The 15439-nt window shown below is 41.9% G+C and overlaps 1 protein-coding gene across 1 annotated transcript in view; it reads right to left on the bottom strand.

Moving 5' to 3' along the window:
* The window catches only part of mob2b (MOB kinase activator 2b), a 47760-nt gene extending 33199 nt beyond the window's left edge, over window positions 1-14561 (bottom strand). The window contains exon 1 of the mRNA XM_066684397.1: window positions 14114-14561. Within this exon, the coding sequence (XP_066540494.1) occupies window positions 14114-14130 (17 nt within the window). The 5' untranslated portion in view covers window positions 14131-14561. The remainder of the gene's footprint in view (window positions 1-14113) is intronic.
* Window positions 14562-15439: the final 878 nt, after the last annotated feature.

Raw genomic sequence — 15439 nt, 5'->3', positions numbered from 1 at the left:
TTGCAAATTCAAATCAATGATTCAAAACATTTTTACATGCATGGGCTGCACATGCTCTGACCTCGTGTACACACAGCTGCGGGGAAACTCACAGACGACCCACAGCTCGCATTAAACACTGGACTATACTTCAGGACACGTGTTTGTGACTGACAACTGAGGAACAACGCATTAAACGAGTCACAGAAAGTGAAAAAACGAATTGCACAAAACTAATTTTTGGGGTGGGGGACGACGTTGTCAAGGTGGCTGCCCTAACTGTAAAGCACTGTGTGTAACCCTTAGCAACGTCACCATCATAGCCTAATTCTACATTTAAGAGCCAACAAAGATTCTGACCAATCCTGTTATCAACCTTAATTAGAATATCACTTATAAGTGAGAAAAACTTTTTGAAAAACAGCTACAGACAGTTTCCGTGGCCTAATTTCCCTACACCACTAAACTGAAAAAACAAGTTCAACACTCAAATTATATTCAAAACACACAGAAACGTAGGTAAACACATCAGAATATCAAACAATGAACTCAAGGCAGGTAAAGTGGTTATTTTTGAGTGTGAATTCTTCCCCCTCCTTCGGTGACTTTATCTGTTCATGCTCTAAATAGGTTGCTGGAGGTTAAACACAGCTGCTGACAGTTCCCCTCAGCTTCCGCTGCAGAGCCACAGTAAGCTCATTTCACCCAATGCACAGACAGCTTGAGTGTGGTTATGTGTGTGTAAAGACAGGAGTGTTAATAGCAGGTAGGCACCAAGCAGGTGGTGCTAAACTTTCAAATGCAGTAATCTATTTAAAAAAAGTAACATATTCATTTTCAAAATTGAGTAAAAACTACATATTGGTACACTGTAATGTTCAGCCTTAAGGCCAATTTATGCTTCTGCATCAAACCTACACCCTAAGTATCACATGGATGTGAACCTTACACCGTACCATAGTCTGACTCTCGCCTCCCAAGAAATATAACTAGGCATCATGTAGACCACAATAACACAGACTGTGAAATTTGCAATAACTGTATTATTAGAATAAAAGACACCAACTTGGGATATTTTCACTTCTTTAGTTACACATACATTATATTGCCAAAAGTATTCACTCACCCATCCAAATCATTGAATTCAGGAGTTCCAACCAGTCCATTGCAGATTGCTTCTACAAACTTTTGTGAAGGAATGGGTCACTCTCAGGAGCTTAGTGAATTCCAGGGTGGTACCCTGAAAGGATGCCTCCTGTGCAAGTCCAGTGGTGAAGTTTCCTTGCTACTAATTGTTCCAACTCTCAGTGGCACTATAACAAAGTGGAAGCGATTGGGAACCACAGCAACTCAGCCACAAACTGGTAGGCCATGTAAAATGACAGAGTGGGATCAGCAGATGCAGAGGGACCTAGTTCGCAGAGGTCACAAACTTTCTGCAGAGTCAATCTCTACAGACCTCTAAACTTCATGCAACCTTCAGATTAGCTCAAGAACAGTGCATAGAGTGCTTCATGGAATGGGTTTCCATGGCCGAGCAGTTGTCTCCAAGCCTTACATCACCAAGTGCAATGCAAAGCATCAGATGCAGTAGTGTAAAGCATGTACACCAAATATGAGTTTGGCAGTTATGGTGTGGGGTTGTTTTTCATGAGTTGGGCTCAAATTTCCATAAATGCCCTCCTTAACCTTGTGGAAAGCCTTCCTAGAAGAGTTGAAGCTGTTATAGCTGTTTAACCCTATGGATTAAGAAGGCCATTCATATGCATGCGAAGGCAGATGAGCGAATACTTAGGGCAATATAGTGTAACATGATGTATCTTACAGTATTGCATTGCGATAGACTGAGTATCGCAGAATCACAATATTGTGATATCATAATTATCCTGGGCAATTTGTTGTGATAATATCTTATCATGAGATGCTCCATGATTCCCACACAAAGTACTTAGCTTTGATAAAAGATTCATTTATCAAGCTGAACTGAGTAGTTGTGTCATAATGCAAACACACATACACATATACACACACACACACACACCCACACACCCACCCACCCACCCCTCTACTGATCTGTGGGGTTTAGGGGAAGCCTGCAAGCAGCCTGATATAACACACAATAATCCAATTAAAGCCCATAGCTACTTCTACAAGGGCAAACGAGCCTCCCCACACACACACACTCTGCACTGGTTTAGCTCATCGCTGCTACCAGTGAAGCACAGTAAAGCTGCCCTGTGATGTAGCATTCAGTAACAGTATGCTGAGCAATCCTAAAAGACAGTGAACTCATGATGACCCTTTACAATAGCCAGTGGAAATCAGTCAGGACCTCGCCAATTGATTATTGCACAGAATGCTTGGTAAAAACAAGAGTGAGAGTGATGAGGCAATAAAGCCACCCTGGGTCAGGGTCTCTATTACAGATAATCCAGCAAGAGGGAGTCAGTCCACAGAGGACAACTCACTCCTTAAACTGAAACCAAGAGTTTTCACATTCTCTCCTCCTCCTCCTCCTCCTCATTCTTCATCAGCATCTGCTCTACAAAATCTCCAGCCAGGCCTTTCAACTATTACACATTCGCCTGAGCATTTTTTCAATTTCACTTCAAATTGTACATAAAGTATCAGAATGTTAAAGAGCTAAACGAGGTACATGGACCACTGGGTACGTGTCTCTAACAGACTGGACAGCGCGAGGACATGGTGTTTAAAAACTTAAGGAGCAATGCTGTGTCTGATCCAGTCCTACCAGCACAACACACACCAAGACAGCACCACCACATCAATGTCACTGCAGCGCTGAGAATGATCCACCCACCACATCATACCTGCACTGTGGTGGTCCTGACCATTGAAAAGCAAGGTGAAATAGGGATAAGAACGTACGCAGAGAATAAGGTGAATCACATTCTGTAATTGTAGAACTACAAAGAGCTCCTGCATCGTCAGTGGAGCTGATTAAATGAACACTGAGTTTAGATACAAGGTAAGTGTTTCCACACACGCAAACATTACATATATATATATTTTCTTGTGTTTGATCAGACTCACATTTTGTTATAATATTGGTGCTAGGTAAACAAGTGCAGAAAGCAAATAAGCTTTATTTACTGCTTTAGACTTGCACTTTAATAGACGCATCAAATTGAGAAAGACAACTGTCACAATTACTTGTCGGCTAAGATTTCTCCAGCTACCTTCAGCTGAGGCTGCGCTCTATAAAAAGCCTCAATGGCAGCAGGGAGGCCAGGGTGGAAAGTACCTCGTACACATGCAGGCAGAGTGGCCACATGTTCCCAAAGACTGCCCAGGGCTCAGACCAGTAACACGCCACCTCACAATCACACAGCAGCGAGATAGGAGGGAGGAATGGGGAGAGGGACTGAAGGAGAGAGCGAGAGAGAAAAAGACAATGGCTACGTCCTGACTCACAGGCTGCGGAGTGCCCAGTTACTGTCTAAATGGACAGCTTGGGGTTGTAGCCATCATTTCGGAATCGGAATACAACTGTTTAAAAAATAAAATCATCATCAGACAGAAGGTTAGATCTGAGTGACATTCCAAAACAACACGATGACTCATTTACGCTACAGAACATTGGGCAAAGATGTATCTGCATTTTACTTGGTGTATTGTATTTTAAATCCTATACAAATTACGGCTAAATTAATTGCCGCTTATACATACATTGCTGACATCGCGTTGCAATGGTTGGCTGCACGGAAGAGTCAGGACTTCACTGTACTCTTGGTGCTCTATGGGAGTAGATAAACTGACTGAGCATCCCAATCTCTTGTCAGCAGACACACACACACACTCACAACTACAGGCAATTTAGAGAGACCGAGTAATCTAACCTGGACTATGGGAGGAAATCGGAGTACCCGGAGGAAACCCACACAAGCACCGGGAGAACAAGCAAACTCCACACAGGCCTGGGAATCGAACCCAAATCATCTTGCTGTGAGGTGACACTACACTGCTGTGCCATTTTTGCTTATACGTGCTTGAAAATTCCTTCATTAATTCATTGTCTGTAACTGCTTATCCAGTTCAGGGTCGCGGTGGGTCCGGAGCCTACCCGGAATCACTGGGCACAAGGCGGGCTCACACACTGGAGAGGACGCAAGTCCTTCATGCTTGAAAATACCAGTCAGAAATCAGCGCTGGCACACACATCCGAATTAGATATTAATGCAAATAACTATATCTTCTTCTTCTTCCTTGCGGTTGGTGCGGGGTCCGCTTTTCGGCGTGCCTTCTTCCATTTCTTACTATCAAGGGCATCCTTGGAACTGACGTTGACGGTCTTCATATCCTGTGCAATAGTGTCCATCCACCGCTTTTTGGGTCGCCCTTTTGGCCTGTCTCCTGGGTCCATTCGCAGGGCCCTTCTGGCCACCGACTTCTCCTCGCTGCGGACAACATGGCCGTACCATCGAAGCCTGGATTCATGCATCTTGTCTGTGACAGGTGCCACACCGCACCTTTTCCTGATGCGCTCGTTTGTCACTCTATCCAAGCGCGTCAGACCCAAAGGCCACCTGAGCATCTTCATTTCCATGGTATTCATGGCCTGCTGGTGCTTGGTTGTGGCTGGCCAACACTCTGACCCATAGAGTGCCACCGGGTGCACCACCGACTTGTAGATTTTGGCCTTCAAGTAGATGGGCATTCTCTTGTCGAAGAGAACTCCGGTAACCTGCCGCCACTTCATCCATGCTGCATTGATCCTAGCTCTAACGTCTGGCAGCGTGTCATAGTCGGATGTGACAACAGACCCAAGCCATTTAAAATAGTTGACCTTGTTCAGGGGCTGGCCGTCGATGGAGATGGTTCCGTCGGTCTGTGGGCCGCATTCGAGGTACTCCGTTTTCTTGATGTTCAGGCGCATGCTATTCTCGTCTAGTCTGTCTTTCCAAGCCTGTGTCCGAGTCTGCAGTGACAAGCGGTCCCCCGTTTCGCTTAGGCCAACATCATCTGCGTAGAGTAGGCTCCATGGGTGTGATGTTTGGAGGTCAGCGGTCGCAGTATCCATGCAGAGGGCCGATCCTTGGTGGACGCCAACGGCAAATAACTTTCTATAACCAGTTAAATCTACTGACTATGTTTTGTCTGGATGTGCTGTACTAGATTCGTTGTAAATGACTGCACGTGCCCTATGAACATTGTTTTAATTGTCACGACTCTCATCTAATTTTCTGAATGAGTCCAACCTGTTTCTAAAAAAACTCTTCCTGTGTCTGAAATGTCCCCCTATTCACCATTCCCTGTATTACTCACTATATAGTGCACTATTATAGGGAACTGAATTCAGCAGGGTAGTGAATTCAGTATCAGTTAATGTACATGGGTTGTACACTACTCTTTGCAGTACATAGTGGGGTTGTTTATGTGCCCTGAAAATTGTCCACTACTACAAAATGGTGGAACCCCAAAAAGGTGCACTATATAGTGAATAGGGCACAGTTTCAGAAACAGCGTATATGTTTTTTAATTAACTGAAGTTTAAAATTATGTTCATCATGAAGGTCCTCAAAAGCTTTATCACCATCAAAGTGTGAGTGATGGTGAAGATGCAGAACATAACATCACACTAAGTACCAGCTCAAACAGCATCTTTTGCAACACACTGAAAAGCCCATGTACATAAACACAAACACAAAGCCTACGCATCGATCGCTAAGGATTGCAGTGCTCCAGACTGACAAAGGAAACAAGCAAAACATTAACATTAGAGCTAATTACTGCATTACTTTCAACAATCTATGGAAAAATGTACAAACATTCATGGGTCTTTCTTCCTTTAGCAATTATTTCAGGGAAATTACAAACAAAAAGCAAAAACACAGTAGTCACACCCACAAGAGGATGTTCATGTGTCACCACATCCCCAGTAAGCCAGCCAGAGCATTGCTCTAGGGTGAGCTGGATGTACAAAAGTATGCTGCGGTTGCCTAGGGCTGGGGACCTACCACAGCACGTTCTTTTCCTCCCTCTACAGCCTAAAAACACGCCACTTGATATGAAAGCAGGAAGTCAAAAAGGTTGACACGTTTTTTTTTTTCTTCCCATGCCAACATAAGCATGTGAGAACAGAGTCACCTCAGCTTCCTTCAGACCTCTGAAAAGACTCAAAAGCAGCAGAGCACTTCAATACATGTGCTTCAGCTTTTTTTTAATATGTTTGGCGAATATCTTAAATGTCAAACTGAATCTATCTAACCCACTGAACCTTAAAATTGTCCTGCGTAAGAGCACTTGGGCTTACGTTGTTTAAACTACGCAGGTTCAAATGTCTAAAAGCTTGTCTGATTTCTAAACCCATTGCTATTCGTATATGTTTGCCACTGGAATATTCTTGTGTGTTAATACGGACACTAGGTCCCCAAAAGCACAGGCCCTGGCAAATGACCTCTGTAACGACCTTGTGCAAGTTCCTTTGTCTCTGGGCTAATTGGAAACCCTATATTATAAGCATTTTAAACAAAAATGAGTAATGATGAAGAAAAATATCCAATTGCATTCAGTGTTTTCAACAAAACATATTTATGAATACTGAATATATATATATATATATATATATATATATATATATATATATATATATATATATATATATATATATATATATATATATATATATATATATATATACACACACACATACACACACACAAAGCTGTAGTCACGTGATTCTGCCCCTATCTGCCACATGGAAGCAACCTCTGAGGCCGACCGAGCGACTCGAGCAGCTCGTACCAAAGAAAAACACAGCGTCTGTGGTTTGGACATGCTGTGTTTGACTATAATTAAGACGACACTGAACAAAAAGAGGTCAAACGTAAACGCTGAGAAAAAAAAGAGTTTCAGTGACCAAAGCACAATCACACACCAAAAATAAACCGTGCTCAAAAAACTAGAGAGGAACAAGCTCCCAGCAACATTAGAAAAAATATCTCAGCTTTAATACTGGAGGATGTTTACAGTACAAGCCTCGTCACTGCACTATGAGGGTCTAACACTAACATATATGTTCTATATGAACTGTCTTGGTGATTACTTTGCAATTTTAAATGGTAAACAGAGCCTTACATTGGAGTCTTGCACAGTTTGATGTCTTCCCTGTACAATTACATCCACCCCTCGCAGCTTAAGTACTATTATTTTTATGAAATACCATATCTGTGTTACAGCAGGACCCTAGCCCTCCAAGACCAAAGCTGAGGACCTTCGAAACAAGCTCAAAGTTCTATAGACAACATTAACCACAGAAAACTAAGTTTACTCTCATGGTTGTAGATTAACTGTTAGTTGATTAATTATTTAACACAAAGAAATGGATTTTATAATTAGAGCAAAACCACAAACCATATTATCTGAACCAATGCTGGCTTGGACCTCTAACTCCAGTATCACATACACAGAATGCTACCAACCGCTCCTCAGCAAACCTTCAGCTGAAAACAGGCTTTTCCGAATTACAACGTAACCTCCATCTCAAATGTTTGATGATTTATCTGCTTCTCAATCTTCAAATTGCATCTCAGGAATGTCTGATCCCACGGATCGCCCACAATATGTTCTTTTCAAGAACTTGTTCATCCAGATAACTGCTCTGGATTAACAGACGCTTCCTGGTGCCAGACAGCAGTGATGCGCTCTGATCAGGTGTCTTCATGGACCTCGGGCTGGATTGCAAGTTTAGGGTTTCTCCATTCTCCCAATCTATGACCAGTAACTAATGCCCAGCTCTAAACCGTAACCACTGCAACATACTTCAGAAAAGTACAATGTCTAGTGATGCTGCACTGCTACATTAGAATGTATGTATTTTATTTTTACCAGGCCCAATTTTAATATCTAGAGGTTGTGTTTATTTATTAATTTATTTATTTCTTAATCATTAGCGCTGTCAGAAATACACATAGGTGTAAAGGGTGGATATCAGCAGTTCCTACTTTATCTGCATAACACTGAAAGACGTTATTTGTCAAATGAATTAATCTACATGCTATCTTTCAATTATCAGCTTTTGCAATGTAGCCACACCTTTCTAAACATACACGCGAAAACATCTAATACCAGTATTAATCCATGACTTTTATGTTCACGCTTTACATATGTGCAGGAGACAGAAACTGAAAGTGTAGAAAATCAAGGTGGTGATAGTGGGCACTCTGGCCCTTACTTCCTGTCTTGCCCTTTATTCTCTCCCTCATTCTCTCTTTCTCTTTGTTACGCATGGTCAACCTGAGGCTCTTTATTTTATCGTTACTAGTCAGAGCTGTCAGCTGGCAGGCCTCACTGTAAAAACAGCCCCTCATCAGAGCAGAACGAGGTCAGGAACCTGCTCTGTGTGAACACACCCAGCACACATCTATCTCTAGCTCTTTCAAGCACAGTAAAAAGAAATAGAAAAAATAAACAGCAGCATTCAATCCCTCATCTAAGCCAGAAGAGGCCTGTGGAATATGATTTTAGATCAATGTTTTTTCAGGTTTGTTCTCTCTGCCCAGGTACGTCACATACAGTATGTGCAGGTAAGTGACCCATATCGGTCACACCTCTGCCCTGAAAGGACCCGCATGAGCATGTTTTATCAAGTTAACCACTGCAGACACACTGCCCACACTGGACGACACACTGATATGGACATTTGTGGTGAAGTGTGACGCAGAAAATGGTAAAATGCTCTTCTATAAGGTATTTCACCAAATGAATGTCGCTTTAATTCACATTTCATTTCAGAGAAGTTCGGATGAGGGCTTATATTCAGGCAGAAAAATTGCATATCATTTCAACGCTCAACAAGGGAGCTAGAGGGAGCTTAAATCAATTAATGCCTCAAAAAGCACAAGGAACCATCACATTAAAGGTCTGAAAATGTGCTTCTTAATGCCTGAGATATTGTTTAAAATTTTTTAAAAGATTGGATGCTATCAAATTCTCACAGAAATGTTCCAAAATCTTATAATCTTTTCTAAGGGGGAGGAGAAATTACCAATCAGTGCCCTACGTTTTAAAAGTAAGGATGAATGAGGTTGAAGCGTCCCTGAAATTATGGCCAAATATAGTCTGTAGATTCACTGGTGGTTTGGATCATACTTATTTTTTCTTTTATTATCACTTTAAAATGTCTTTTTTTCTATACTAAACCATTCAATATCAGCATGTGAATTACTTAGTTTAAAGGCTAAGCATCAGCTCTATGAAGGTGTCAAGCAAATAAATACAGTGGAATTTGAGTTCCTAACTTGTGTTTATTGATAATCAGAAAACATGTTATTTCTTACTAATTCAAAGCATAAGGTTTAAAAGACCATTACCCCCCCCCCCCCCAAACGGTGTTCGGAAACTCTAATAGTGACGAATAGTGCATGTGACGTAGATGGTGGACAACAACTCTAGAAGTTGCACTTATTTTAATGCAAAATGAAGAAAAGGTGTGTTGTTTTTGGCTGCAATCATTCAATGTACAGTGGGACATCTCTGCACAAATGGCCCAAAGATCCCAAAATATCCAGAAAATTGACTAAATTTGTCAACTTTAAACGGCCACTTTGGAAAGGACCATCCGCTCACTCCGTTATCTGTAGCTCATTTCACTGGCGTTTTTCCAACAATATGGGCATGTAAGGACACCAACGAAAGGTGTTCAAGAGCCTCTGTAACATGGAGGTAAACAGGGTAAGGACACTCACTTCGCCTGTTTTAGTTGGTGTTAGTTAACGTTAGCTTGACTCGCTAAACTCGGTGGCTCAGATTATACTCGGCTACGTAGCTGCATTACGGAGGTTTATAGTGTCGGATGAATTCGAGTTCGACTTCGATCACATTTACAAGAATAACGGTACCTCTAAATTTGAGTTTAGCTTATTGCTAGGCTATTGTCATGAATAATGTTGGTTATTTAGCTAGATACTGTCATAACAGTCAGTCATAACGGTGTTTTACCGCGGCGTTGTTCAGCTGTTGTCCACCAGTGACGTCACGGTTGCGTTCAAGAATTTCCGTAGCGAGCTCGGGTTTTTCGGTCAATTTAATACAATTGTCAGTTTTAAAGCAAAATAAGCTGCTATTTTCATTTTAACTCATACGTATATCTGTCAGTAACTACAATAATGTGAAATATTCATGGAGGTCCATTAAGTTGTGCTTAGCCTTTAAGCCTCAACTACTGAAAAGTGTTGATTTTCCGACAGCTGTATTCTCTTTTCACTTACTGAGGGGTGACCCAATGGGTTTATATGGCTGCCCTGACACAGATAAGCAGTGTGACAAGTCTGACATCTTGCAAAGCCACTAAAAGAAGAATCTATCTGACCTCTTTGTAGCAGTAGGGGTGTGATTGTGCTCGAAGATGGAGAGTTGAGCTGGTCAAATGAGTGAATAATCAATAATGGTCTCCACCTGTGCGTTAAAGGTGGCCTACTTATGTGCAGTTTTCCATCAGTTGGCTGTCAGAGACCAGTGAAACAGGACGCACAACAATGCATCAGTGACCAGAGAGACAAGCCCCAACACAAGCTGTGATTGAAATCCCTATACTCACTATTCCCTACATTTCTTATTACCATACACCGCACTATCACAGGGAACTGATTTCAGGAGGGGAGTCAACATTTTTAGAGGATACTTAATTTAAGTTTTTGCCAAACACTGCAGTGCATTACGAGAATCCGCTATCCCAGAGAGGACTCATCTGCTTTGTTGTACATTACTTTTTGCAGTGTATTGCAGGATTTTTTAAGTGTACTCAAAATTGTACACTGCTTTTCGAGTTTCAGACACAGCAGCAGAGTGTATCAGTGACCAAGGAGACATGAGCCAAAATATATAACATACAAAGAGTCATATGCCAAAGTTTGGACAGTTCCAATCACATAAAATATTCATTCATTCATTATCTGTAACCCTTATCCAGTTCAGGGTCGCGGTTGGTCCAGAGCCTACCTGGAATCATTGGGCCCAAGGCAGGGATACACCCTGGAGGGGCGGCAGTCTTTCAAAGGGCAACACACACACTCACACCTACGGACACTTTTTGAGTCGCCAATCCACCTACCAACATGTGTTTTTGGACTGTGGGAGGAAACCGGAGCACCCGGAGGAAACCCACGTGGACACAGGGAGAACACACCACACTCCTCACAGACAGTCACCCGGAGGACACCCACACAGACACAGGGAGAACACAACACACTCCTCACAGACAGTCACCCGGAGGAAACCCACACAGACACAGGGAGAACACACCACACTCCTCACAGACAGTCACCCGGAGGAAACCCACACAGACACAGGGATAACACACCGACTCCTCACAGACAGTCACCCGGACTGGGAATCGAACCCACGACCTCCATGTCCCTGGAGCTGTGTGACTGCGACACTGACAGATGAGAATATATGAGAAATACCAGAATAAACATCAAACAAAAACATTGCATGCATTTAATGATCCACAAACCCAATTTCCATAAAAAAATTGAATGCTGGGTAAAATGTAAGTATAGATATAGATATGCAAATCATACGTTTGTTTCATGATCATAATGATAAACTATGCCACAATATTGAGACTTCCAATCCTTAAAGAACACAACTACTTGCTTTAGAACAAAGAGCATGACTGATTTAATTTGCAAACTATTTTTCCTCCAAATCATGGCAGAAAACCCCAAGACGACAACATCCTAATTACTTCAGGACTCACATGCAGCACCTCAATGTCATTCTTCACTACCACATAACAGTTTTTACTAAACACAAACAGCAGCGAGCAGGCTCTTAGCTACTCCCTTGGGCAGCATATTTGCCTCAGAGGTGAGTCTGCAGGAGACTCACTCTGGACACTCCTCCCTGGATATGACCGGAGGACTGGACAGCAACTGGTTCATTACAGTAGTGGTTACAGGAACCAGGGGTAGTAATGTCTACAACACAAATATAGCCTACATCTGATTAAATATGCAAAACTACCAGGGAACCTACACCCCTCTCAGACCTCTGGCAATATATTCATACATTTTCCTCATTCATTAAAGGCAGTGAATGGTTCCCATCGCCAACTCTGAACAATTCTGAGTGCAAATTTCTCTAGAACCCCAGAATCTAAAAATCAATAAATAAACATCAAGGGAATATCCCTTTAAATTTTGGCAGTGGGTTGGCAATATCTGAATTCTGAATTATTAAGAAATAAGCAGCACATTTTCAAATAAAACAACACTTTGGTAAGTTCCAGTGTGGATTATCTCTCGTCAGTCTTCAGCAGACGCATGGCAGCCCAAAAATGACATTCTTTCTCATGAACAGGTTACAGACACCTGCAGATAGCAGCTCCATTCTTTACATGTGACTCTTTAACAGGCTGAAATTATGTTAAGCATTTTCACTGTTGTAATTTGCGTCATTCCAGCTCACTTTAAGACAGTTACCTCTTTTACTGTGTGAGTAAATGCTCCACATGCTGTGCCTACATTACAGCCACAGACATAAATTAACCTTTTAAAGGCCAATGGAAACTTAAATGTTAATGATGAGGAGAATGCTCCTGATTAGTCTAATCCTCCCCTTCCCCCAAAACCTTTGACGGTACTGGTGTGACAGATCTGGGTAGTTTGTAATCATCTCTGATGTATTACGCTGTTGAGTGTCATTGCAGTAGCAGCCGTTTGAAAAGAATTGGTGGTTTTGCTTCACATATCTTGGAGGAAGCACCTGCTTGCCTCCATCCTCCCAAGGCTGAGAACACAAGGTGCAAATATTGGTGAAACCCGCAACAGTTGGAGTGAAATTTCGGCAAAAAAAATAGAAATATGCCATTCTTTTAGTCTATAGACTCCTCATAGAAACTGCAGCCTAAAGACACTTGCCTGGGCTATTTTCACTGACAATATTAGGAGTGTTTCATAATGGCTTGTTTTTTGAATGAAGCACAGTATAGCGCAACCAAGCAGAACAGAACCAGTGTTCATATATCAGCCTTAAAGACTCAGAGCAACAACATGTTACAGAGATAAATAGAGGTCAAACAAAAAGCTCATATGAAATATAAAGCTAATCATGACTGAGCTAAGGGCGGATTTGACACCAAATACTGAGTTGAACCATGGGCTAATACCTATTATGTTCCCTCGCCCTGGGCTCATTTGCTGTTTAGTTGCATCATACCAGCTAAGACAATGAACACAATTCCCCACTCATAGCTTAAATGTGCCATAATGAGTATGAAGTTTGCCAGCAACGGTAACAGGGAGAAAAACACGTGGGAGCAGCACATTCTTTCAAATTCACCTCACTCTGCAAATCCAGGACAAAAAAAAGCAGAAAAGGCTGTGGCCGGGCAGAGCAGCCTAAATCACACATCCACCGGTCCATGTGGGGAGAACGAAAGCACGCAGACCTAGAGAAAGAGCCCAGAGATCTTTACTATAAATAGCAAAGGCAGCCTTCACCAATGTGGGACACTGAGATTCGCCTCTGCCTCAAACCTGGATATAAATGAGTGGTTCAATGATTGTGACACAGGAAGTGCTAACCATTAAAATGCACTCCTTTAACATGTGTGTTTGTTCATTTGTTTAAAATATCGTACGAAAACGTACAATTGATCTAACAGAACAGGTGTTAAACCCTCTCAACAACAATTAATCCTTATTTACATGGGTACATTGCTTAAACCATGTGTTAAAACTAAAATATATACTCTGGTGCCAAAGGAAGACCCTTAAAAGCTTCTAATGATTGTAGATTAATGACTTACCGTCAATCTGTGGTGTGTGGAAGAGGGTTAGTCTGGTTTTTTAGGTGGGAAACAAAGTGTCATTTGACCAGGGACACGTTATGGCTGTTTGTTTAAGGCGTTTCACGTTCACTTTATATTTACCTGCCTGTAAACGTTAAGATTAATGGGACACGGGTGGCATCACAGTCGAGGAATCACATAAAGGCTGCTTTTCTAAGAGGAGTTTGCGTCCAGCGACACCAGCCCGACCTGGTAAACAGGTGCAGCTTGGCAGCACAAGCTTTAAGAGAACTGAGGACTGAGTATGACACAGCCAGTATGAAAGGAAACCGTTTATGAAGTTCAAGATGTGAAGTCAACGAGAATGCCCGCACTTACCCCATGAACCAATCCATAGCGACTGAGAAGGGGTGAAACCCAACGGAGCTGGCCTTCCCCCCTCTTCTTTCGGCTCCGTTATCTTATCTCAGCCCGGACCAGCTGTTCGTCTCCGTCTTGGGCCGAAAAGGTGTTCTCTGATCTCCAAAAGCCACAGCAGAGCCGTTTTCTCGTCGCTCGGAGTTAAATGCGAGCCGCAGACTGTGATAGGTGCTGCATTGACTTTGCCGTTTTCTCCGGGACGCTTAAAGCGGGAGGATTTTCTCTTGTTTTTCTCCCTCCTTCTCCCTCCGCAGACGCTCCAGAGCGACCCTCTGAACCCGGCGAAGCTCTTCTGTCTGTCACACACGATCCACGACCAGCGGCACAGCGATGGACGCCGTGTTTTTGTCGTTTTTAAGGTCGTTTTTAAGGTGGCAGTGAGACCCGCCGCCGCCGCTAAAGAGATCTGCCATATACAGGAAATACGGAAGTAAACATGGGTTCGGCGCCGCGGATGTGGCGAACAGCACGATGGGATTTGTAGTCTTTATATGGTGCTGTAGTTTTTAAAGTTCCTAAACATACACATTTAGAACTTTTTTGCAAAAAACTAAAAGTAAATAAATAAAACAAATGCCGTAGATGCACGAAAGATCCACCTGCAAGTTAATGGGATTGGTTTCTTTTAGGTTTATGACTTAAGAAACCTTGCCTGTCTCAATCCACGTTTTATACCTTCTTTGGTAAACTGTAGCTTCAAAGCAGAAATGCTAATCCATTATCCATGATTTTAATATGGGTTATTCACTAACTAACATTTAATAAATAAATAAATAAATAAATAAAGCGGCAATCCTTTTTCAAATATAGCCAACATTTTATAGAGCATAACAGACACACCTAGAGTTTTAGAAAATTACAAATATGTAAAAGTAATTGCTAGTGAAATGTGTTGTTCCAGGAAGTAATAATCAATTACATAAAAATTTGAGGTGATTCATATTTTGTGATTAATTATATCACCCCACTGGTGATCTTCAAGTGCATGAGGAAGAAAATAAAAATAATAATAATAATAACTTCCCTGAAACTCCCTGCTACCCAGACCTTGCATATTCTAGTAAGACAGTGCCAATCCACATTCTGCATGGTTTACAACAGCATTGTTCCTTAGTAAAAGAGAAGTGCTAAACAAGTTCAGATCACTGAAAACAACCTGTGAGGTATGAAATGAAAAACACTATAATCTATAATCCTATAACCAGCAGGAATAGGGAAACACTTCAGTTTAAAAACTACAGTGACTACAAATAAATTGCTTATAGAGCGTTGTTAAAAAAGTGG

Source organism: Hoplias malabaricus, chromosome 11, assembly GCF_029633855.1.
Source record: "Hoplias malabaricus isolate fHopMal1 chromosome 11, fHopMal1.hap1, whole genome shotgun sequence".
NCBI lineage: Eukaryota > Metazoa > Chordata > Actinopteri > Characiformes > Erythrinidae > Hoplias > Hoplias malabaricus.
The sequence above is the reverse complement of the archived record's forward strand: the minus strand, read 5'-3'. Positions and strand labels throughout refer to the sequence as shown.